The sequence below is a fragment of the Euleptes europaea genome, chromosome 11 (genome assembly GCF_029931775.1).
Source record: "Euleptes europaea isolate rEulEur1 chromosome 11, rEulEur1.hap1, whole genome shotgun sequence".
Lineage (NCBI taxonomy): Eukaryota > Metazoa > Chordata > Lepidosauria > Squamata > Sphaerodactylidae > Euleptes > Euleptes europaea.
In genome coordinates, this window is record NC_079322.1 from 25322100 (window position 1) to 25347061 (window position 24962).

Sequence of the window (24962 nt, forward strand, 5' to 3'; positions counted from 1 at the left end):
CTTAGAACTTTGAAGGACACAGCTGAAGAATAAAGTAATAGGAGCAAATACCTGCTTGCTGAGCCGTCTGCGGTATTTGGGAACTCCGCTGCGCACTGTACTGAACTGAGGCCATGGGCCTATACTGCTGAGTTGCTGAGGTAGGGAATTGACCAGATGGGTAGTAGTACACAGGCATCTGTGAAAAATAAGAAAGTCGAAGAATGTATTGTAAAACCTCTGAAGCTGTGCACACACAGACACACAAACCAATGCACAATGGGCCTCACATAAGTTCAAAACAATTTATGAAATGCAAGCTATCTGAGTACAGCTGCTCAAACAGCCTTCTGAAAATCTAGCTGCATAAAGGCTGAATTTTCTTTCTTTAGCATAGAAAGTGCAATCGAAGAAAAACAGATATAAGGAAAATTCCAAAGAGACTAAACGCCCCCCCCCCCGTAACTTTAAGGAATCTCTCTGCAAGGCATTACTAGAAACACAACATTTTCTGTTCTCTAAAAGTATACCATGACTTCAGAATGCCATCCCTCTGATTCTGTAAATCCCCTACATGAACAGATGAGAATGACAGAGAAAAGAATATAATGTCACAGGTAAAACTGCAAGATGGAAACTCCTTCATGAAATAGGGATGATTACAAAGAAAAAAGGAACAGAAGAACCCAAAGGAGCCTGATGAGGAGAGGGAGAACAGCCCCTCAAATAACTCATGCCAGAAAGTGAGGGAGGGGATTGGTCATTTAAGCATGGGTACTTTAACTCACATTTGCCCCCCCTCCCCGTCTGTCTCGGTTGTTCCTTGGAGTTATGCATAAGTTTTCCCTCCATTAGAGATGACCTTGCTGCCAGCCCTCACAAATCCTGGGACTTCCCGTCCCTCCATTAACCCAATTCTTCCATATCCCCTGAGCTCAGCCTGGGTGAAATCCCCATGCATAAGGCAAAGCGTGGGATACAGAAGCTTGGTTTCTCTCACAGCAAGCAGTACAGCCAGTTACAATACAATACAATACAATACAATACAATACAATACAATACAATAACCTTTATTGGCATATGATGTAAAACAACAGATCGTCTATACAGATAATAAACGGTCATAAACAAAAACATATTACAAAGCCATCAATCATTAATCATTCATTAAACCTTATCCAATCTGTTTTTGATTATTAAGCTTAAAAAACAGCTACTTTTTCAGTTATTTTGGGTGATAAATCATTAAGAAGATGATAGATTATGAGGGCTTCCGAGTGGCCTGATATATTAGTTAAAATAGAGTTGAGAAAATTGGAGTGGATGACATTATACTGAGGACAACGAAGAAGGATATGGGAAACCGACTTGATTGAATTTGAGTTACAGGGACAAAGCCTCGCTGAGTATCTGGTTTGGTTATATCTGCCAAAAGTAATAGCTGAAGGAAGGGCGTTGCACCTAGCAAGTGTAAAAGCTCTGCGCATTTGCGGGGCATGTAGGGTAGACAAATAAGGAGCCAGTCGACCAGTAGTTAAAGGAATTTCAAAATTCAAGGGGGAACAAGATTTTTTGGCAAGAGTTTGTAGTACAATGTCCAGAATTCTGCGTTTATATGCACTTGAGAAAGGGAGCATAAAAAGTAAGTCAATGGATAAGCCCATTAAAATTATTTTACCCATTATACCAGTGGACCATTTGAATATGTTAGATTCAAACAGCACATGATGTAAAAAGCTCCTAGAATCAGATTGATAGTATATCCGCAGCCAGTATTTGATTGACATAAGCCAGGTTCTTGTTTCTATCCTAACAAGGCCAGTTTCTAAGCAGAGGACTGCATATGGGATGCAACATGGAAAGCCCATGATTTTCCGGACAAATTTGCATTGTACCCTTTTAGCACGAATATCAAAAGCATTAATCCATACTGGAATGGCATAGAATAGTTGTGGAATTATTTTGGCCATAAAGACTTTCAATGCAGATGGAACAAATTGATTGCCCCTGCCAAAAAACAACAACACGTAAAATAGCCGATGCACTAATGGTGGCAATATTAACTGCTGATTTATGATGGTTCGACCAGGACATGTTATAGGTAAAGTAGAGACCCAGGTATTTAAACTGCTTTTCTTGTTCTATTTCTTTTCCCGCAAATATCCATTTTTGGATTTTGCAGGATTTAGCAAATACTAATATTTTGGATTTCTCATAGTTCAGTTGTAATTTGTTAATAGAGAAAAATTTAGACATCTATTCAGCAAACGTCTGAAACCCACCTTTGTGCGGGAGAGTAATACTGTATCATCCGCATAGAGTAAAATAGACACATGGGTAGTGCCTAGTTTGGGGGAATGACAGTCTTCCAATGCTAAGAAAGGGGTTAAATCATTAAGAAAAAGATTAAATACAAAAGGGGCAAGAATACACCCCTGTTTCACTCCTTTAATAAAGGGGATTTTAGGGGTTATTTCTCCTGAAGTTGGACATTTGATTTGGCAGGTGGTGGAAGAATACAGTGAAATAATTAGTTTAAGGAGTCTCTTGTCCATACCTAACTGATGCAATTTGGCCCATAATAGTTCTCAATTGAATAAAATGCACCCTTGAGATCGAGAAAGGCTGCATAAAGTTTAGATCTCCCAGATTTAATGTACTTTTCGGCCAGATGCGCTAAGGTGATGCAATGATCTACAGTAGATTTACCCTTGCAGAAACCAAGTTGTTCAGGGCCTAGGATATTTTTTTCAGTTATCCATGAAGTTAATTTAAGTCATAAATGTTTGCCACATAATTTGCCTAAAATGGATAAGAGGCCGATTGGTCTATAATTTGAGGGGTTGGAACGGTCGCCCTTCTTATAGATCGGGACTATGATCGTGTTCTGCCAGGCATCTGGAATGAGTCCTGTTCGATCAATCATGGTGAAGAATGAAGCAAGAGGGGCTGCCCATCCTTCCTTGTCCAACTTTAAGAGCTTAGCAGGGATCAGATCAGGACGAGGGGCTTTTCCAGAATTCATTTGGCTGATTAGCTCCATTATTTCATCTGGGGTCACTGGGGGCCACTCAGGCAGGTCCTCACAAGCAAAGTTGATTGTATTAGCTGGATTATCACGATTCTGCTGAAATAGGGTGGAAAAATAGCAAAACCAATTCTGGGGAGAAATAATGACAGTAATTCCTCCTGGAAAATTCCTCCGGGAAGGAACCTGAAACTATGGCCCAAAATTTCTTAGAGTTGTTTAGGACTGTAGCTTGGTATAATTGTTCCCATTGGTTATTAAAAATTTCAACTTACTTTTATTTATACTTTCTTGTAATTGTTTTTTTTTAGAAGTATTTAGGAAAGAGGGCAAGATTGTTGGAAGAACAAAATTGTCTATAAATTTTGTGCAGTTGGGTTTTAAGAATACTGCAATTCTTCGAGAGCCACAGTTTAGCTCCATTGTTACTGTTTTTAATTGCGGAATTATATTTTATACTAAGTGACCGAGATAGTTGTGATACCAGAGCATCATACAACAGTAGCTTACAATTAGGTGCTGTATTATCAGTAAGGGCAGCCCTGAGATCCAGGAAAGAATCACACCTAAAAAGGCATCTAGATTCATGAATGGTACGGTCATTCCACACAATTTTAGGAGGTATTTCTAGTTCAGTATTTGCAGAAACAAGGGGGCGATGAGTCACAACAGAGTGACCCATATTGAGTGTCAAAACAAGAGGAAGATGCTCACTGATGATAAAATCTCCCACTTCAAAATTCAGAATACAGGATTTCAAGGAAGAGGATATTAAAAAATAATCGATCACACTGCCAACTCTTGAGGAGATGAATGTAAGCTCACAGGCCTTGGGAAAGTCGGTTAGCCCATTCAACCATATCCTATTAAATTGGTGGCAAAATTTAGTTAGGAAAGAACCTGCCAGATTGATGTTATTATCTTTTCAATATTTTCATAAGAGAAAAAGAGGGGAAGGGGATCATTTAAATTTAGGCCAAGGACTTTAAAGAAAATTTAAGAGTCCTTCCCTACCCTCACATTAAAATCCCCCGCAATGATAATTTCAGTAATGGGGTATTTCCTTTCTAAATCCTCCATAAGGGTAGCTAAGCGGTCCCAGTGCTGGGAAACAGCATGTCTATCAAGAGTGGAAGGCACATACACATTCAAGATTATCATGGAATAATTATCAAAAGTAAGCTTAACACCTTGCTCAGTATGGCTATCAACCGGTAGCATATTAATACTACATTTAAGAAGCGAAGACACAAAAATAGATAATCCAGCATGGGGGCGATCTTTTGAGTTGGTTCGGAAAGCTAGGGTAGAGAAAGAGTTAAAACCTTCTAGGTAGATTACCATTTGGGACCACGTTTCCTGGAGGAGCACAATGTCAAAAGTATTCAAATAACATTGAAAGTCCTTATCTCTAGCTTTATTCCTCCAACCTGCGATGTTCCAAGAAATTATTTTTATAGCAGCAGGTGGAGGGGGTGAGATGTGTCAATCTGCTAGAGAGAATAATTCTGGATAATTATTCGTAACCTGGAGTTCTCTGCCATTAACTGTACTCAATTGGGTCCTGAGGAGGAATGCCTGGGTTTATGCTGAGATGTTTCAGATGTCACAACTAAAGGAATATTGCTTGACTTCAAGGCAGGGGTGTGAACCTCTGCTTGCGTTGATAAGTATGATTTTCCTTCAGGAATCTGTTGAGAGATCTTTCTTATGTTCATTGGGGTAGGCAAAGGATTGGGTACATCTACAATGTTCTCTCGAAGGCATGAAGTCATTGCTTCCAGTTTATCCATGGTTGCCACCTTTTTGAGGGCAGGAACATCAAACTCAATTAAATCGGTGTCCATTGTGCAAGTTCCAGAAAACAATGGCACATTTTGTGGGATAGCACTGGGGTTATCTGGAATATTTCTTTTCAAATTGTTGGGAACAAGTGGTTCAAATAATGGTAATAATATAGAGTTTTTAAAAACCCGAACAGGAAAAATGCCTTCAGATTTAAAAAAATTATTATTTCTAAAAAGCAGTCTCGGAATAAATGGAGAGTCAAAAAACACTAGAACATTTTGAACTTGGTTAGATTCATTAAGACATTCCAATGATTTAATATCTATTCCTCTGTTGTGCTGGCCAAGAAGATCTCTTAAGTGTTTGCGGATAAGGAAAGGCGACCTCCAAGAGGGAATAACTCCTCTGTATCTGCAAATCTGTAAACAAACCACATTGGGTTGCAAAGTCCGCCTATAGGACTTCTGACTCGTCTTTCCCCATTCCTGATTCTTCAGAGGGGGGCTTCTAGGTCTGTTTTTATGAAGGCTGGAAGCAAAGGTTACATCCGAAGTTGCAGGCTTATTCAGGTGAGTGGTATCCTTGAAGGTGAGATGATTATTCCAGGAGTTGCGGCCAACATCCTTCTGTTTAAGCAACTCGTCCAGTTTGGAGTTTAATAAGTGGAGCTCTTTATAAATAGATTCTGTCGTCTTTGCTATCAGCATAACGAGGTCAGCCTGCGATTTATCCAAGGCTAAGTTGCTACTTTCATTTAAGCACTCAGAGGAATGTTTAGTCCCCACTTCCGAGGAGGAGAGTGCGAGTTCGAGGGGAACCTCCTCTACTTCACTTTCATCAGTTTCGTCAGCATTGTCCGACAAGGGAGCAAAGCGATTGGAGATGGCGATTGGAGATTGTGCAACACGAGGTGCCAAAAAATAATCTCCAATTTTAGCTTGTTTGGAAGCTGGAGAAAAATTTGCCTCCCCTTCTCTGCCTCTTTTTTGTGGTTTCATTTTAACTTGGAGCCTTAACGCACCTTTTACCTACTACACATTATCACCGTGCTCGAACTGCACGGTTTGGCTACACTTTCAAATTTCCCCTCCCCATCTTGACTTTTCCCTCGCTGTATTGTAACTCTGCTGGTCTGCGTTTCTCCCTGGGGAGAGTCGCATAATCCATGACATCATGGAAGTGCGACAAGTTTCCCCCCTCCCCACTCTTAATTCCCCCTTTTTTAGCTGATCTTCTGGTGACTGCCACCCTGCGCAAGGAAAAGGGGTGCTTGGTACAAAGAGCCAGCATTCCAGCATTGTATTGTTGCTGTAAAACATTCTGCCCTTCCCCCTTCCCTTGAGAGAGGCAGGAGTATGATCGGCTTTAGAGTGTAAATACTGAAATACTGAAACGGAGGAAGTGGAAACATCGTGCTATAAGCGTATGTTGAAAGCACAGACATTTGACGCTTTCAAATCATTTCCAGGACCATAGAGTGTGATCAGACAAAGATAAGACGTTTGTTTAAACGTTGTTTATGCTTAGTGTGTTAAGCCTTTAGTTCAGCTTGATTTGAAATGGTTCCAGTAAATAAAACGGGCTTAAAGCCAAGGACAACAGTCAATTATCCAATTAACAAGTTCAGCCCTTCCTCGAGAAAAAAAAAAAACCTCCCACTTGGAGATAAAATAGTTGAATAAAAGGGCTACAAGGCCACTTACAACAGAAAACAATATTAAAACAAAGTAAGAAGCTGTTAAATAGCAGTTAAAACGTATCTCAGCAGCAGAGTAAAAACACACATGCCTGACTTGTAACGAAGCCAGAACCGGAACCCTGCCTACAGCCAATTACAAAGCAGCGTGTCAAGGGGCGGGGATTCAAATGCTTCCTGCTTCCTTGGAGTTCTTTCTGAGCAAAAGAAAGGCTTTTACAAACGAGGCTTGGGTCCCCGCCCCCCGTTCCTTTCAGATAGTTCAGTTTTTTGTTTTTGTTCTTAAAAAGCTTTTTATGCGGCAATTGGGGTTCTGAGAGGAGGCTTCTCTCTCACTACAGCCAACTACAAGGTGGCATTTCAAGGGGTGGGGACTCACAAGCTTCTTGATTTGAGCTTGGAGACTGCTGGTGCATAACTTCGCGAGAAGGAAGTGTGGATTCAGTGAGCAACGAACCTCAGGTAATACTCCCATGTATAAGCGACCATTGAAAAGACAGCTTAGAAAGATGTGTCCCCAGGTCTGGGAAAATTGCAACCAATGAGGTGGCTGATAAAAGGAAAGATCTTGTCAGACAGATGGGCCATTTATGATGGTTTCTTCCCCCCACTTTCTTTTTCAAAACCTTTCATACAGTTTTCTGGAGTCTGGTGGAAACCTCACTTATCTGAGTTTATATCACAGGTTGCTGTTTGGTGTGGTGCTCAACGAACACTGAGAAAGGCACAGGGGAGTGCATGGGCCCCACTATACACTCAGCCTTTGACAAGGGTGAAATTACATTCAATACCTAAGAAAAGTCTAGGAAAGGACCCAGAAAGTGTTTTTTTTCTGTGCAAAATGCGCTAATATATCTTGCTACATGTTTGGTAAGTGGCCCTAGCACCCAGCCCCATGAATTCCCAAAATGGGGCTCCTAAGATCTAAGTAGCTACAGAGAATTCAGAGAAGGTGTGGGAGACCTTCACAATGGGACAGGAACCAAATCCAGATGGCTGGAAACAATCCAGTGCATGAAATGGTTGCAATATTTCATTTATAGACTAGGAGAGTCAGCCTGGGCAAAAGGGAATTTGCAGTCTTTGAATTATAGAACATCTACCCAGGATCATTGCCTAGTGCTTTATCACCTAGCTGAGAAGTATACTTCTTTCGGTGGCTATCTTTTTGCAGGATTTATGGTTCTTAAGGGGGCTTTCGGCTCTATCTGGAGAGCAAGATTATGGGCTTAATTAGCAAACACAGCTTTAGATAAATGACTTCTGGGGCTCATGCAGAAATTTCACACTGGCCTCACTGCTCAGGTTTGCCGTGGCCTGAAAGGTTAACTATCTGGATTATTTAAATTAGAGAAAGGGGTGAGGCAAGAATAACTTCTTGCCCTCATCTTGTTTAATTTATATATAAATGATTTGTCCTCATTTTTTTCAGTTTATTCATCCACCTAAATTGGCCAAGTTTAGCATTCCAATTCTTCTTCATGCTAATGATGCAGTCCTTTCCTGTACCAAGGTGGGGCTCCAAAGATAACTAAGGATTTTCTTGCAGTATTAAGACATCAGAACATGAGAAGAGCCCTGCTGGATCAGACCAGTGGTCTGTCTACTCCAACATCCTGTCTCACACAGTGTCCAACCAGTTCCTCTGGAGGGCCAACAACAGGGCATAGAGGCTGAGGCCTTCCCCTAATGAGGCCTCCTATACTACGAGTCAGAGGCTGACTGCCTCTGAATGTGGAGATAGGGGCAGACTTTCCAATTTAAAAAAGAAGCCTCTTTACTGTTTATAGCTTCCTTGACTTTGGTTGTTAGCCATCCTACCCTCGTTCCCAAGTTCTCTTATGCTCCTATCAATATTATCTGGAGTGTTTACGCAATCATCCCTTTGGACTGACTTGTCCTGAACCAGTGGTTCTCCAGTTCCTGTCGGTTTCCCCCCTGGAATTACATTAAAAGCTGCTCTGCCACCTTTTTGATATTAATCACCAGCAGTCTGGTTCTCTTTTGGTTCAAGTGAAGCCCATCTCTTCTGTACAACTTTGGCTTGTCTCAGAAAGTTCCCCAATGCCCTTCCTCCTGCACCAATCTAAACCCTTCCTCCTGGCACCACTTTCTCATTCATCCATTGCTCTAAGGAAGGCTTGCAAATTAATCATAAGTCTAAGGTAATGGTCTTCTCTAAGAAAAAAAGGGGGGAATTGGCTGTTGCTGGTCTTATGCTTGACCAAGTCAGACAATTCAGATATCTACACATTTTCTTTGCAGCTAATTTGTCTTGGAGCATTCACAATAAATTGTCACTTAATAAAGGCAAATTGAATGTAGGAGCAATTTTAAATTCCTTCCATTCTAAAGGTGGAAGATATATACCAGATGCTATTCTGGCCCTTAATGTAAAAGTTATTTCCCTCCTTTTATTTGGTTCCTCTATTTGGATAAGCTCTATAACTGAAAACTTGGACCTTCTCCTACTTGGACCACAAGCCTCTATAGAGGCTTGAGAAGGCCCCCTATTGTGTATCAGGTATTACTGTTCATGCAGAATTTGGCCAAAAACCATTGGAAGCCAGAGCCTGGTTTTCTGCGCTTAATTTTAGGCTTAAATTGGTCTTTCGTGTGAGGGGGTATCTGAATGCTATGGAACTGGATTTTTAAAGATCTCCTCAGATGAAACTCTTTGAAGAAAAGCTGATGGCCCTTGGTATAACATCAGATTTAATGAAAAGTCATGGGAAACACAAGATTTATGCTCTGGTTAAGAAACGTATTATGAACCTTGACTATCAAAGTACCACATTCAGAGCCTGCTATGTTTGCTCCTCTCAATATTTTGGTATTTCCCCTCCAAAAAAATCTTCCAACATATGCATATTAATTGACTATTCCTCGATATGTTAGGGCCTTCTGTCTGACAAGGTTAAATGCTAATCATTCTCAGGTTCACAGGGTAGATGTATGAATATCCCATATTCTTAACAACTCTGTCCACACCATTTAGATAAGAACGGGAAGCCACACATGATACTTCTTTTCATATCCTTCTAAAGTGTCCACTTTATGATGCTCTCAGAGCTCTTTTCATTACCCCCTTTTTAGCTTGTCATTCTGAATTTTCAATCTTGGCTGCCAATTGTTTTCAGTGCTTTCATCTTTTAAGTTATAACTATTTTTGCTGCTCCAAGAGCACTGCTCACAAGCTTCAACGCAGAAAGGAAAGAATTATCTAACGCAACCAATCACTATTCAATAACAACAAACACCTGCCAGACCTTGAAATATATTTGGGTTATCAAAATGGCAAGCACCTGAGTACAAACTACAATATAAGGACAAACAATTGCAACTATAACTTGAACTTGGATCTAAGGCGCTGTTTGTCCTGAGCTTTAGAAACGGTAGACATAGTGGGACACACAATGATGTAGACTTGTGCATTTCTATCATTCTTATTCACAATATTACAGAAATAGGGTGTTCTGTAATTATTATAATTAGTATGGAAACAAGACAAATTCCACATCTAAACAAGGTTTTCATTTGCTTTGTTCTGTTTCTTTCATTGTTGGGAGTCTCTGACTAGGCCATTCATTTCAGTTTTGAAGCCATCCTTTCCTAATAAGCACACTGAGAGAGCAGTGCTCCTTGCAGGGGAGAGGTGCTAGGCTTTCTTGATTGACTGCCAGGTGTAGCAACCAGGATTAGATACATGTGTGAGGTATTCCAATCCTGACGGCTTCAGGCTGGGACTTCAAATCAAACATAAGCCGACGTTACATACTGAAGCTTGCCTGTTGCCTAGGCATCTCAGAGGGAGAGAGAAAGAGCATTTGTAGGTTATTGTGTCAATTAGAATGTCTTATGTCTATTATTCCTTCCTTATTCCTTCCTAGCTTAGCTTTGTTCCTAAATACTGTACAGTTTCTGGGCTCTGTGTGTTGTACACTCTGAATCTTTCTGAAATGTCTTACTGTCTTTATTTTGGGCATGCTTCTTTCCTCACCCCCTAATTCTTCAGTGCTTTAATATTATTTGTTGGTGGCTCTTTCTTTCTTTCTTTCTTTCTTTCTTTCTTTCTCTTTCTTTCTTTCTTTCTTTCTTTCTTTCTTTCTTTCTTTCTTTCTTTCTTTCTTTCTTTCTTTCTTTCTTTCTTTCTTTCTTTCTCTTTTTATCTATCTATCATCTATCTATCTATCTATCTATCTATCTATCTATCTATCTATCTATCTATCTATCTATCTATCTATCTATCTATTTCTTGCATACTCCTGCCATTTTTGGCTCTTTGGAGCCTAATATTTTATTTAACCATTTGCTTCATTAGTCAGTCTTCTATACTAAATGGTTCAGCGTGTGACTCATTGTGATTGTGTTTTGCCTCAGTGTGCCATTCTCTTTCATTCATACCAAACCCTTTTAATTTAAAATGTGCCCTCCACATGCTGTTGTTGCTGTGGTTCTTTGGGAAACAATATTGAAATAGAATTATGAAAATGAAATAACTATAATGCAAGAAACAATAACTAAACAAAACCATACAAAACAACCCAATGATGAGACAGTCCCTTTCGAATTTAATTACAAACATTAAAGAAAAGGAACAAACTCCCCTGCATGTCTAATATAGAGAAGTTCCATAACATCACAGAGGATAGTTTCAAAGTAATCTCCTTGTCAGGATTGAACCCGCTACGAGCCATTTTTGTACATATCATCATAAACGAGCAGCTCACATACAGTAATTTATATTTATGAAGTACTATACAAATGTAAACCAATTTATCTCTGTAAAGTTTGAATACTCTTATCCAGAGTTAACCACAGGGAAATTATTTTTTAAATTGACTGGAAAAGAACGCATTTGTTATATACTTCATTTAGTAGCTTATCAGAGCATCCATTGATCATTGTGAAGAACGCTGTTTGCTGGATGAAATATTAGGTAGGAAAAAAACCATATAATTCAGGGTGATTAATGTGTAACTTTGACAGTAACTAAGCATTCATGGCTTCCCCAAGAATACACATCTTTATCTAAATAAACAAAGCTCAAACTTTGGCAACCTAAAGACTGCCATTTTGATTAAACATTCTGCAGAGTTCCAAGCTCCCCCATCCTCCCTTGCAGGCACACAATAGACAGCCTGTTTTAAAGGGCCTATGGGAATCCACACATGACTCATCTTCCTCAAACCAATACAGTGAGCTACACTTTAGGGAGCCCCATGGCGCAGAGTGGTAAGCTGCAGTACTACAGTCAAAAGCTCTGCTCATGACCTGAGTTCGATCCCAACGGAAGTCGGTTTCAGGTAGCCGGCTCATGGTTGCCCCATCCTTCCGAGGTCAGTAAAATGAGAACCCAGCTTGCTGGGGGTAAAGTGTAGATGACTGGGGAAGGCAACGGCAAACCTCTCCATCAAACACAGTCTGCCTAGTTAATGTTGGGATGTGACGTCACCCCCATGGGTCAGTAATGACCCAGTGCTTGACAGGGAACTACCTTTTTACACTTTAGAACCAAGTTTTAAAAAAATGTTATTAACTGCCAGGTCTCAGGGAGCAGCTGGTTCTATCGGGCCATAACCAAAAAGGCCCTGACACATGTTCTAATGAGTCTCAACCCTTGATTAGAAGGGACAAGAGGTGGCAAGAAATCTCCTTTATTGGTTAATGACTTCTATGTAGAGGGCAGGTAGGCAGGCATTGCAAGGGGCCTGCAAAAACTTTTACAGCAGCTTGCAGAAATAGAAAAAGACCAATATGACGCACACCTGACCATTTGGTATTAAAAAAAAAATTATCATTGGCTTTTATAATCCTTGGATGAGGAGTGGCATGTATGTGTCTCTCTGCTGAAATCCTTTTCCAATGTACAGCAGAGTTTATATCGGCAGCAACTATGTTGACTTCATTAGCACAGTATGTCCTTGGGGCCACTTAACCAATAAGAGTTAGGGTTGCCAGGTCCCTCTTCGCCACCGGCGGAAGGTTTTTGAGGCAGAGCCTGAGGAGGGCAGGGTTTGGGGAGGGAAGGGATTTCAATGCCATACAGTCCAATTGCCAAATCAGCCATTTTCTCCAGGTGAGTAAACTGGCAGCAGCCACCAAGGGGAAAAGGTTGCATTGAGAATGGGGAAAAAATTCAGTCTGATTGGTGAACTTCTGCAAAGGAACAATTTAACGTATGGGCAGGAACTCTTGGGTCCTATATGGTGTCTGTTTTGCATGCATCACCCAGCCTTAAAATATACTAGTATTATCTAGAGCCAAAGGATGGCTAGGTATTCTTGTCCCACAAAGAAAGACAGTCCTCATGCTCTGATACCTAGTATTTTCACTTGGCTTGCTTTGGGAGCCCTACAAAGCTCATGACTTTTATCTGTCTTTTCATTCAGGAACCTCCCACGCAGTAGGCATTATCAAAGTTTTCTGCGAGAAGCCCACTGTAGCTCAAGTTAACACATAAAACCATTAGTATCTGATGTATTGCAAAGAAAATGTGTGCCATTGCTACTTGCAAAATCTAACATTCCCCACCTCCCATCCAGCAGACAGATTCTACTGAAAAATGTGGAGCAGCTTTTTCAGGGGAGGTTGAACTCTCTCCCTGATGGCAATTTCCTCCTCTGAATTTAATTAAGTGTGGCTATGGGTCATATATTTCAAATATGCAGACTGGTTATTAAGAAGAAGAAGAGTTGGTTTTTATATGCTGACTTTCTCTACCACTTAAGGAAGAATCAAGCCGGCTTACAATCACCTTCCCTTTCTCTCCCCACAAGAGACACCCTGTGAGGTAGGTGGGGTTGAGAGAGCTCTAAAAGAGCTGTGACTAGCCCAAGGTTACCCGACTGACTTCATGTGGAGGAGTGGGGAAACCAACCCGGTTCACCAGATTAAAGTCTGCTGCTCATGTGGAGGAGTGGGGAATAAAACCCAGTTCTCCAGATTAGAGTCCGCTGCTCCAACTCATCGCTCTTAACCACTACACCACGCTGGCTGGCTGTACATAGTTTCCTTGGACGTGATCACTAAACAACATGAGGGAAGAGAAGGGCAAGATGAGAACATACACAGTACATTTTCTGCAAGGGAGGAAAGCAAAGATGGAGTTTGCCCCTGGAGGAGACAAAATAAAAATTAGATTGCTCTAGGCATTTTCTTTGTGGCATGCCACTGTCACAGAACAATCACATAAGAGACTGGACAGCAGGGGGGAAATCCTGTTAAGCCTCTAAAAGAATCTCTGAGTCAGAATCAAACAATGGAGGGCAGACGGAAAAGGCAAGCAAAGAACAAATGCTTTCCACCTCTCTTAGATTTTGGCACTTTAAAATCGATCTGCTCCTCCTCTGATGCAAAATGGGAAACTGGGCTTTAGAAGGCAGCCGTAAAGGCAGCTTTAATTAAACTTTACTATATTAATTTAAGATATCTTTAGGCTCCCAGGCTCAGCCAGCTTCCATCTTTTTCCTTCAAAGATAATTCCACACTGACTGGACATGCTCAGAAATTGTCTATTATTGTCTTCCTCTCATGACATTGGATCTGGCAGAAAAAAGGCTGCTGCAATTACAGGAACTAATTAATAGGCATTGACCCACAAGTCTCTCCACTATCCCAAATCTAACAGCAGGGTTCCATGAAATAAAAAAACGGTTTCACAAAGATTGCATTATTCAGATGACTGCATTCACAGTATTTGGAAGTACCCTAAGTTCACTGAAGTCATTCTGTCTGTTTGCCTACTTATGATAAATCAGTTTGAGGATCCCTGTTCTATTATTCAGATCAACCCTAAGAAATGACCAAGGAGCCAAGATCATGACATCCAATTACATATCATTTGCCCAGTCAAATAAAACACTGAAAACATAGCACTGAAGATATGGCATTGGTTCATCCATTATAAAGTCTTCCTTTTCTCTAGTTTTGTCACAGGCATAAATCTCTGACCTGATTCTCATGTTACCAAGCCAGTGATGTAGTTGCCGAAAAACCACTTTCCCTCTGTTCCAGAACCGTCTGCTGCAATAACGTATGAAGCTTGGAATCATGCTGAGGTCATACTGATCACATTACTTCTTTCCATGATTGCACCAGGCTAGGTGAATCAGTATTTCCTTCCAGCAAGTCCTTTTTTTGAAAAGCAGGTATTCCGAATAGTGTGCCTGCATTTTTTTTTACAACTAATTAGCAGCCCCAAGTGGTGGCTTCAAAGATCATGGGGAAGGGGGTGTTTAATCTTTTCTTCCCATGCCTCTGAAATAACTTAAATTGCCCCTCCCAAACTGCAGTTCACTCTGAGGTGCTGTACCTGTCTTTCTTCTCTTGTGGAACGAACTGCTGTTGGAAAAGGCACTAAGGTTCTAGACACATCTCCCCAGAAACCATTCCCTGGTCTTCAAAAGCAGCCAAGTGGAAATGCTTATTAGCTTTACATTTTTTAAAAAAAATTCTAATCATGGATAAAATGCAGAAGAGGAGAATGATGTAAGTCAGTTTGGGTCCCCATTGAGGAGACAGGTGGGGTAGAAATGATGTACACATGAGCACATGAAGCTGCCTTATACTGAATCAGACTCTCGGTCCATCAAAGTCAGTATTGTCTACTCAGACTGGCAGCAGCTCTCCAGGGTCTCAGGCAGAGGTCTTTCACATCACCTACTTGCCTGGTCCCTTTAACTGGAGATGCCGGGGATTGAACCTGGGACCTTCTGAATGCCAAGCAGATGTTCTACCGCTGAGCCACAGCCCCTCCCTCTCCATCTTATTTCATGTCTAGTTTAGCCTTAACTAGGAGGCAGATGTATCTGTCTTCAATATACACGCAGAAGTATAGCCATACAGAATATACCATGCCTGGGAATTTCTACTTTGTGTGGGAAGTGAGCTGTAACATTTCTTTAAAACCCTAAAAAACCATTGGAAGGGTAGACGCTGGGATGATCTTCTTGCAAGGGCAAAAAGTTACACCTTTGTTCATACTACAAATTGACTAATGTACAAATAACTAAGGGGAAATGTTATTTAAAATATACATAAAAAATCAGCTGCTTTTGCTCCAATCTTCAAAGCTATGAGATCTCTAAATTTTGTGGCTTTGTATGTGACCTATTTTTCTTGAGTGGGTAACAAACAGTTTTGGTCAAATCATCCTCCACCAAAAAATTCTCTTTACATTTCTTCTTAGAAATATGGCACAATGAAGTACATGACAAACATTTTCAATTGACAGGGTATTACAAACACTTAAGCATTATTATATTGGATTTTCAAGCAATGCCCTTCAAGATATGAAGTAGGTTAGCCTGGAATGTTAATGGGAAAAAAGGCCTTTTTCATGGAGCAGTGTGTCTTGTCATGAAAATAACTCTTGAAAGCATGATTTGATTTAATAAAATGGAAATATGGTATGAATGAGAAGCTCCAGACTGAGTTTAAATCCTTTAGTCAAAAAAAGAAAAAAGAAAAAGAAGTCATTCAGCTTGTTTTTATTCGCTTTTCTTTTTCACTTGGAAAAAGATTCAGTTTCTTAAATTTTAAGCTCATTTTATTGCCTGAGCAAATTGATCCAAGAGACGTTTTCTTGCCAATGTATTCTCCTCCATTCTAGAACTACGACATTGATTTAAAAATAAAAGGAAGCTGATGAACATAAATCCCACCACCACTTTGCTAATCGCTACAGGACTACTAGGCAGGGCACAAAATAACTGAAATTTTCAATAATCTTAAAAAATGTTTCTGGATGTTACCAGATGTCCTATCCATCCCAAAATTCCCCCTCATAACATAGCTGAGCCTATGCCGCAAAAATTCTGAGACATGGAATAACTAGATCTGAATCCATTCCCATCCTCTCCATTTCTTTCAAAGTGATGAACTGGCCATAAGGATCCCAAAGCTTTTAATTGTGGTTTATTTAAGTGACACCCCCCACTTGCTTTCTCAGAAAATAAAACCTCCAAATAATTACATCTCTGAAATTGTTCAATTGCATGGTCATGGTGTTACTCTTCATTACTCTCCTGCTTTTGATACACAACTGCCTTATCTGGTAGATAACAACTACATCACATCATCAACACTGACATAAAGAAATCACCACTATTTTGGAACTCTGGGGTAAGATAATAAAAGACGGTTCTAAGCGATATTCTGTTTATGGAACATCCAGATCAATGTGAACAGGTTTATCTCAATATGCGTCCTCCATAGTACCAACCAGAGATTATCCTGTTTGATTTTGTCTGAGGTGTTGGCAAGATCAACAAAAGCTTCAAATAGTTATCATCTCCTTGAGCCTATGAACAAAACTTAGTTTGCCACAGCCAGTTCCAAGTGAGTATCCCAAGAAAACAGATTCTGCCTTGGACATATGCTTGAAGTAGAACTCTGAAGTAGAACCTGAAGGATCAGTAAACAGTAAACTCCACATGTGAGACTTCAACATGTGTTGTACACAAACAAATGTTAAAGCGTCCCCCCAATGTGGATGTGAAACAGCTTCAACGTTTTTTCAACATTTCTTCATCAATAATAAGACCTTCAGATGCAACATCCAAACAAAAGTGATGCAAGAAAAAAAAAAGTGGAAATTGATGCCAATTTAGGCAATGAGTTTGCAGATTTCTGACTGAAAGTAAACAATTTGTTTTGAACTATGAAAATACTCTGTGAAATCATTTTGCGGCAAATACTCATAATTATAAAGGATTTGGTGTAGTGGCTGTTTGTTCTCCAGCCTGCTCCCCAATCCTGCCAATTACATCTCAGTAACTTGGACTTTTATAAAGGATATACACTATTTATTATTATTAGCCATTCTAGGGAAACTGCAGGATATTGAGCAGGTAAATTTGATAGGAATGTGAGTGTTTAACCCTTTCCTCCCCCACTCTTTTCCTGATTTACACCTCCCTAGTGACTGTGTGAGAATCTGCTGTACTGTCAGGGTTGTGCAGAACTGACATAACCTTCAGAACCTCATCGCGAGGGCCTTGATAGGCCTAACACTGGAGAGGGGAAGGAGTTAACAGCACTGTACGTCTTCCTTCTCTCTCTCTCTCTACTGCCCTTCCCTGTTGTTGGATAACTGGTGAGAGGGCTAGCATGTTCCCCAGGACTGAGTTCCTGGGCCTTATGAGGGAGATTTTCTGGGGTTATGACTGCCCCTTCCTCTCCATGCCTCCCTGAGGGTTGCCCCACCCTACCAGGTTGATGAGGAGGAACAATAGCCAGTCAGGTTTGGCTAGGCTGACCTCCAACCTCACGTTACACCCCCTATAATGACTGCCTTACCTCCATCCAGTCAGCTGGTGCCAGCACACGAAGGCTCAGGGCTGTTCCATGTGGCGGCTGTTCCTCCTGCACCCAGCCATGCTGGATCAGGTGTGCCACTAGCCTCTTGGGTGGGGCCAGCTTTGTTGGGCCCACCACATGAGGGTGGACTGTCCTGCTATGTTGGCCAGCAGGGACAGGACAGTTGAATTCTAATCCAGCTGGTCCTCTCTCCTTCACCTCTAGTAAGTATGAGGGTGCTGAGGCTACCCCCAGACAGACTGTTTTTTTCAAAGGTCCCTGTGTTCCCCCCTCCCAAAGTGGGGTTACTAGTAGCTTTAGGGAAAGAAGAAGAAGAGTTGGTTTTTATATGCTGACTTTCTCTACCACTTAAGGAAGAATCAAACCAGCTTACAATCACCTTCACTTCCCCTCCCCACAACAGACACCCTGTGAGGTGGGTGAGGCTGAGAGAGTGTGACCAGCCCAAAGTCACCCAGCTGGCTTCATGTGTAGGAATGGGGTAACCAAGAAAATCTGATTTATTTCCTGTTAAACTTACAGAACGTACAACTTTAGATATAAGAGATAAATTTTCGTTTCACTGGATTAGCTCTTCTTGGAGATATTTAGGAGTACAGATCCCTTTAGATCTCCATAAAATTAAGGAAGTTAATTTTGGAAAGGTGGTTTCTGAAATAAATGCCCAATTGCAGTATTGAAATAAGCTTTATTTGTCATGGCCGGATAGGATTGATTTAATTAAGGGTTTTGTATTACCTAAATTTCTTTTTTTGTTTCGAACTTTGCCTATTGAATTGAGAGAAACGGAACTACAAAAATGGCAAAAGTTAATTACAGATTTTATGTGGTCATGTAAAAAAAACCTAGATTTAAGAATATTATATTATATAGGTCAGCATCAAAAGGGGGTCTTGATTTGCAGATACTTAAAAATTATTATAGGGCAGCTAATCTTTGTAATCTATTGAGAATGATATATAAAAAATAGGAAGATGGGTGGATGCAAATTGAGCAAGCATACGCCACCCACCTTTGGTTGATGTTATTTGGAACAAAAGTCAGAATAGACTTCCAAATGTCAAGAATAATGAGTTTCTTTTTAGTACACTTCGAATTTGGGATCGATGCAGAGGAAAATTAGCTCCAGGTATTTCTTCTTTGTCTTCTTTTTTGAATCAAAACTGGTTTGAACCAGGGAAAGATTCCACTTTTTTTTTTTTTTTTTTAGAAATTAGCGATGATTTTAACACTTCTGTCAGCAGCCCAAATGGTTATTGCAGCTAAATGGAAGGAGGTTAAACCACCTTCGATACAGAATTGGTTTGATAAAATATGGCATTTATTTGTAATGGGAAAAATCCAAGATGGTTTGGACTCCTTAAATAAGGATAGCCCTTCCAGTTTTGTAGAAAATTGGTTTCCGATAGTTCAATATTTGACTGACCTTGATAAACTTCCTTCAGATTTAATATATCATAACTGGTTGTATTTTTGAACGGGAAATGTGAGGTTGAGTATAGTTGATCAGTTGTTGTAAGGGCAGTATGTACTGAACTGTATTGTATGATATGTTATATCAATAAAGTCTATCATCTGGGGAAAAAAAGTGTAGGAATGGGGAACAAATCCAGTTCACCAGATTAGCCTCTGCTGCTCATGAAGAGGAGAGGGGAATCAAACCCGGTTCTCCAGAACAGAGTCCACTGCTCCAAACAGCCGCTCTTAACCACTACACTATGTGGCTCTACAGTATAGTTAGGATAATTAGAACCAGGTTAAACATACCATCTGCTCGGTATCATTTTCTGAAAGCAGCTGTGGACAGCTGTTAATTCAAAGAAAAAGTATTGAGACATTTGATTATGTATCTCATCTGTCACATTTGTTTTGGCTCTAACACTAACATCACAGGCTGGATGGGAGGGGGTGGGTCTTGGCTCTGCTTTGTAGGGTACTTCCTGTGGAACAGCTGTGGTGGCATGGAGCACAAGTCAGCTGATGATGCCTACTGGCATTTCACTACACTTACTGTTTGCACTTTGACCTTGAAGTTAAAAGGCACTGGGGACCTTCATATGCCTAGAAGAGCAAATGGAAGCAAAACACGGTGTCCAATGTGGAAGCCAGAGGGATTTTTTTCTCTTCCTGGAAAGTACCAGCTGAGACCATTCTGTGCTTAGGGACCTTCCTGCATGAGAACTACAAGCAGTGGTTGCTTGCTGCCAGTACAGGAGCGAGAAACGTTAGCTCCCCAAGCCAAGTAATGTGGTATAGCAGGACTATGCCGCTGTTGGAAAACCTAGCCACGATGCAGCCCAAATATGAAATAAGATGCTTACATTGCAAGATGAAAAAGACACTTTCCAATGTATTTATTGTCCCAGTGAAGAAAAGGTAGTTTGGACATTTTATCACACCTTAGAAGAAGACAGAATCCAAGATGGTACTATGCAGACTGATATAATTGTGACTTTTTAGAGAGTTCACTGGCTAGATTCACTGAGACCAGCAGGGACAGAGAGCATGCTGAGCCTCCTCAAATGCTTGGGGGGGGGGGTAATTTACTAACCTGTCTCTCTAGGTACACACTAGGTACTCACTGGGTACTTGATCCTCACTGATGGAGATACTTACAATATACAAACCTTTCACTACATGCACTCCATCTGTCATCATGCAATTTGCTGCTACTTTAAAATTCCACTGAATTTTTGTCTGCATTGTTCTAATTTCAAATGCCAAGACCTTATGTTCAAAAAGATAATCATCTAAAATAAATGTCAGCAGCAGACAGAACCCCCCCTTAAAGATTACTAACTACTGCTTTAACCGCTGCGTCTTGAGTATGCCTGGATTACCCAGATTTTTTTGGGGGGGGGTGTATTGTAATTAATACAACAAACAAGCACAAGTTCTTGAAATTGCCTGAAAAAGCATTGGAACCCGTGACTGAGCTGAGAAGTGCAACTGTCCTAGCTGTAAGAAATAATAAACAAGTGATACTTAAAACTAGGGGGATAATTGGTAAAATTTAAGAGGTTGAAGTGAAAAAAAAAGTTTGTGTGTGTGAGAGATGTTACTAACGGGATTCACCATCTAGAGTTGCTCGTTTAACTGAAGTTACTTATAATTCAATGTAGACATTTTTAATAAAAATGCGCAAGTTGGCTACAAAACCATCTGGGCACTTTTGCTCCTTGACAATAATTGCTTTCCCTGTTCTGTCAGGAGACTCGGGAGACATCCATGGATATTTGGTGGCAAATAGTAAAGCCTAATCAGTCTCCAGGAAGACAGTATACATTACACTCCTGCCTTGTCGTACATGTTCAAGTCAATTAAATATGATGAATGGCTACTAGGAGTAGCTCTTTTCGCACAAGCAGAAAGAGGATTGTCCATCCACTGTGATGTACATGTCACCATTCACTGTAATATACATGTGCAGATATATCCAGAAGCACAGCAGTGTGTTCAGAGCATTGCTCTTAAAGGGCTGGTTCACACATGCTCATATATCCACTTGACCTCTTATCATTTATGGCTCAATAATTGATCTCTCTCAGCTGAATGCCTGGATGGACTCCACGTAACGTCACTGGATTTGTGCAGATTACTCTGCAGCATTTTATTCATGCATGAGTTTTTATACAGGGTTACCCAGAGGGGCCCATCAGGGGGTCCGCAGAGCTAGGCAAGTCGCATGAATGTTTTCATACAATGTTTGCTTGGATCTGGGAGTTGCGTAGGAGGGATCTGTTTTGTCTTGTGGGTATGTGACAGCTCTCAGCAGCCCTGTCTATGTATGGTGCCATAGTCAATGGGTAATGAACTGACAAAAGAATGATCAGAATCAAGGTAACAGGAGAACATACCGAGCGAACATAGTCACACAGCCAGATAATGCATTTGCTTCTTTGTATGGAGCCATTATCTGATTCCTCCTTTTAGACCAAGATGATATGAAAATCTCTTTCTTCAGAAAATAATATTAATATTAATAATAATGTGATGCATTTTCAAAACACAAAAACCCAAGACTACCAGGAATGGCGGCCAGATCTGTTTGGGATACCAGCAAGGCTTATATGAGAGGGAGACTCATCACTATTGCGTCTAAAATCAAGAAAGACAAAGATAGTTTGCTCAAAAACTTGTATGAAGAGCTTTGCCAAGCAGAAGAACATCACCAGAAATTTGGCGATAAGAAAGATCTGTTGAAAATTCATAAACTGAAACACCAAATTGACGTGATAGAAACAGAAGAGATGCAAAAACGGTTGAGATTTGTCAAACAACATTTTTTTGAGCATACAAACAAACCTGGTAGACTCTTGGCTAATACATTAAAAAAAGAGTCAGAGAAGAGACAGACTCTGGCAGTTTACAAAAACAAACAACTTTCAAACAAAGAAGATGACATACAAGAGATCTTTTAAACCTATATTGAAAATAAAAATTTGGTGTATATATATATATATATATATATATATATATATATATATATATATATATATATATATATATATATATAAAAACCCAACACCAATCCTATCAAATTCAATATTTTGTTGGTCCTATGGAAATTCTGTGAAACTGTTTGCATTTTAGCAGCAGTGACTTCTGCAAATGTTCCTTGGATGTCATATTCTCTATTACTGTTCTACTGATATTCTATAAAATTAATTAAAAAAAATACTTCTGGGCAGGGGGAGGAAGTCATTGAAATGTACACTTACCTGAGCAGGTGGTGGTTGTTGTACATAACTCTGTGGTGGAGGTGGGGGTTGCAGGACTTGTTGGGAAACTGGTGGACCTGAACCTGTAAAACCTCCAGGGGGGAGCTGCTGGCTTGGGGGTGCCATGACGTAACCAGTCTGTGAGGCAGACTGCTGTATAATAGGTGATGGATAGACAGGACCAGAAGGCGAATCGGGGTTGTCTCCTGAGGACTGGCGACTTAAGCTCATCTGGCTAAACTGTGTTGTCATGTCATCTCGCTGTGAGGCAAAAGTCAGTTGAAAATGATCAACAGAGATCTCTGCAGTAGATATTTGGAAAACAGAAAAATGGGTTCAAAGAAGCACACACAAGAAGCAGGAGAAAATACATTCTGAGCTTACAAAAGAGTGAACAAACACCCACCCGCCAGAATTTGGAAGTAACTGAGAAACCCCTTCACCATACCCATTAACTAAAACCAACCCACCTCCTCTCTACAACCAACAAGGAATCTAACTGTGCTATCCTAAGAACAGTTACACCCTTTTAAGGCCATTGAAGTCAATAGGCTTAGAAGGGCATACTTCTGCTCAGGTTTGAACTGTGAGTGGTAATTTCTACTCTAGGTTCTCTTTCCTACTCTGCTGCACTGATTTAATCTCCATCCACATATAAATGCATGCAACAGGAAATGTGAGCAGCCTTTCCAGCCATCCTAAAGCCATTTAAAAATTACAAGCCCACATTATGAAGATAAAAAAGGATTTTCTATGTGTTTCAACAGAGCCCGGCCTTTTGCTATTGATGCAGAAACACCTGGTCCTTTAAAGGTGTTTTCCACACATGGAAAAGCATGCGTGATTTCTCCATTGCTGCTGCAGCTGATACAGTACAGTGGTGAGTGGGCTTCCACAGGGTAGGTTTCCTCACATTTCCCCTGCCCTATGCCTCCAGCAGTGGCTACCATCTCCCCCATGCCAGCAGGGCTTTTCCATTGCTTAAAAAACCAGCAATTGAATATCATTATAATGGTATAACCATCTGTGTACCAGGGTCTCTGAATTCTCAGCTTCCATTTTTAAAAAGTAAGTTTCTAGCCCCTTTCACTGCAGAGCCATGCCTTCCCCCTTGTATCTCCACAATAAAAAAAGCATTCCCCCCCTTTTTTTAAAAGGCTGAGAATTCAGAGAACCCAATACACAGGTTTGTATGCAATGGAAACAGGGAAAATGTGGGCAGGACTTGGCAAATCTGAACTTTCCGAGCCACATGGCAGCTATCCAGAATTTGCTATGCTCTTTCTGAAAGCTTTGCAGAAAAGCAGGTCTGAAAAAGATTGGAGAAAAACTGGGGCAAACCTGGGAGGTGCAGGAATGCACCATGATGTTGAGGGGAAGCAGGAAAAACACCATTTCCCCAAAGCATCAAATGTCAATTAATGCAATTAATTGTTACTGTTTTGAAGTTTTATTGTTGTTATCTTCTTTAGTGAGTCATGCAAAGCCCTATTTTGAATAATGCTTTTTATAGGATAGGGTAGGGGGCGCTGAGGTTGAGATTGTGGAACCCAGGGGGCGGTGGCCCAAAAGGTTTGGGAACCACTGTTTTAAAGGATGAGAGAACATATGATGTTTTAGAATGTTAGTCATAAATTGGAACATGAGAGAAAAGAGAAAAGAAATAAAGAAACCAGCATATTAAAATTTCTACCTTAATCAACAGTTCTTTTAGTTGCACAGCAAAAGTTGGGTCACAGCAAAAACCAACTCCCTTGGGGAGTATGTTTGGTTTTCCCATATACCAAGCCTCTAGCTCGTGTGGCATTTCCATTGACTCCACATGCCCCAAGCTTATCTCTTCCTACATTTTTACCGTGTTCTATATTTTACCTTGAACAATTGGTAGGATAAGATACCTAGACAGAGAGTAAGTAAATGCCAAGGTCTGGTTGAACGTCTAGTCCAATCATACGAGAGTTGGGAAAGCTACTGAACTTGACAGGAAGCAAAAAAAAAAAAATACATGCTTGGGAAGGATACAGATAAAACTGGGGAAAGATAAAGAGGTAATCCCTATCTGCGGAAACTGGTCAAGGGTATACTATGCAGTTCTAGGAGGTCCATCCTCTTTAGGCAAGAAAGAACTCCCCCTCATGAACACAGCTTTCTCAAGAATCTTTCACATTAATCCTGCTTGTTCATTACTGCTTTGACATGACAGAGTAAGCTCTCCCCGACCACATTAACGTTCCTTTGCTGTGAATTAAGTATGCGCTTACACCAGCTGTTTGTCCCAGAACACACAGCAAAAAGCTGGTTTCCCCTCAGGACACGTCTCTGAGATACACTTCACTTTCATAATTTTTGGTGGAAAAGCTTTAGAGGTACTGATGACATACACACTTTGTCACATACATTTCCTCTTGTTTCTGATCATTTTTCAATG

General features: G+C 40.5%; 1 protein-coding gene across 4 annotated transcripts in view; it reads right to left on the minus strand.

Moving 5' to 3' along the window:
• Positions 1 to 24962, minus strand: part of ARPP21 (cAMP regulated phosphoprotein 21) — a 156092-nt gene that overhangs the window by 50258 nt on the left and 80872 nt on the right. For all 4 annotated transcript variants that reach the window (XM_056856987.1, XM_056856990.1, XM_056856989.1 and 1 more), the window contains 2 exons: positions 22535 to 22795; positions 52 to 178 (listed from right to left, as the gene is read on the minus strand). In XM_056856987.1, the coding sequence (XP_056712965.1) occupies positions 52 to 178; positions 22535 to 22795 (388 nt within the window). The remainder of the gene's footprint in view (positions 1 to 51; positions 179 to 22534; positions 22796 to 24962) is intronic.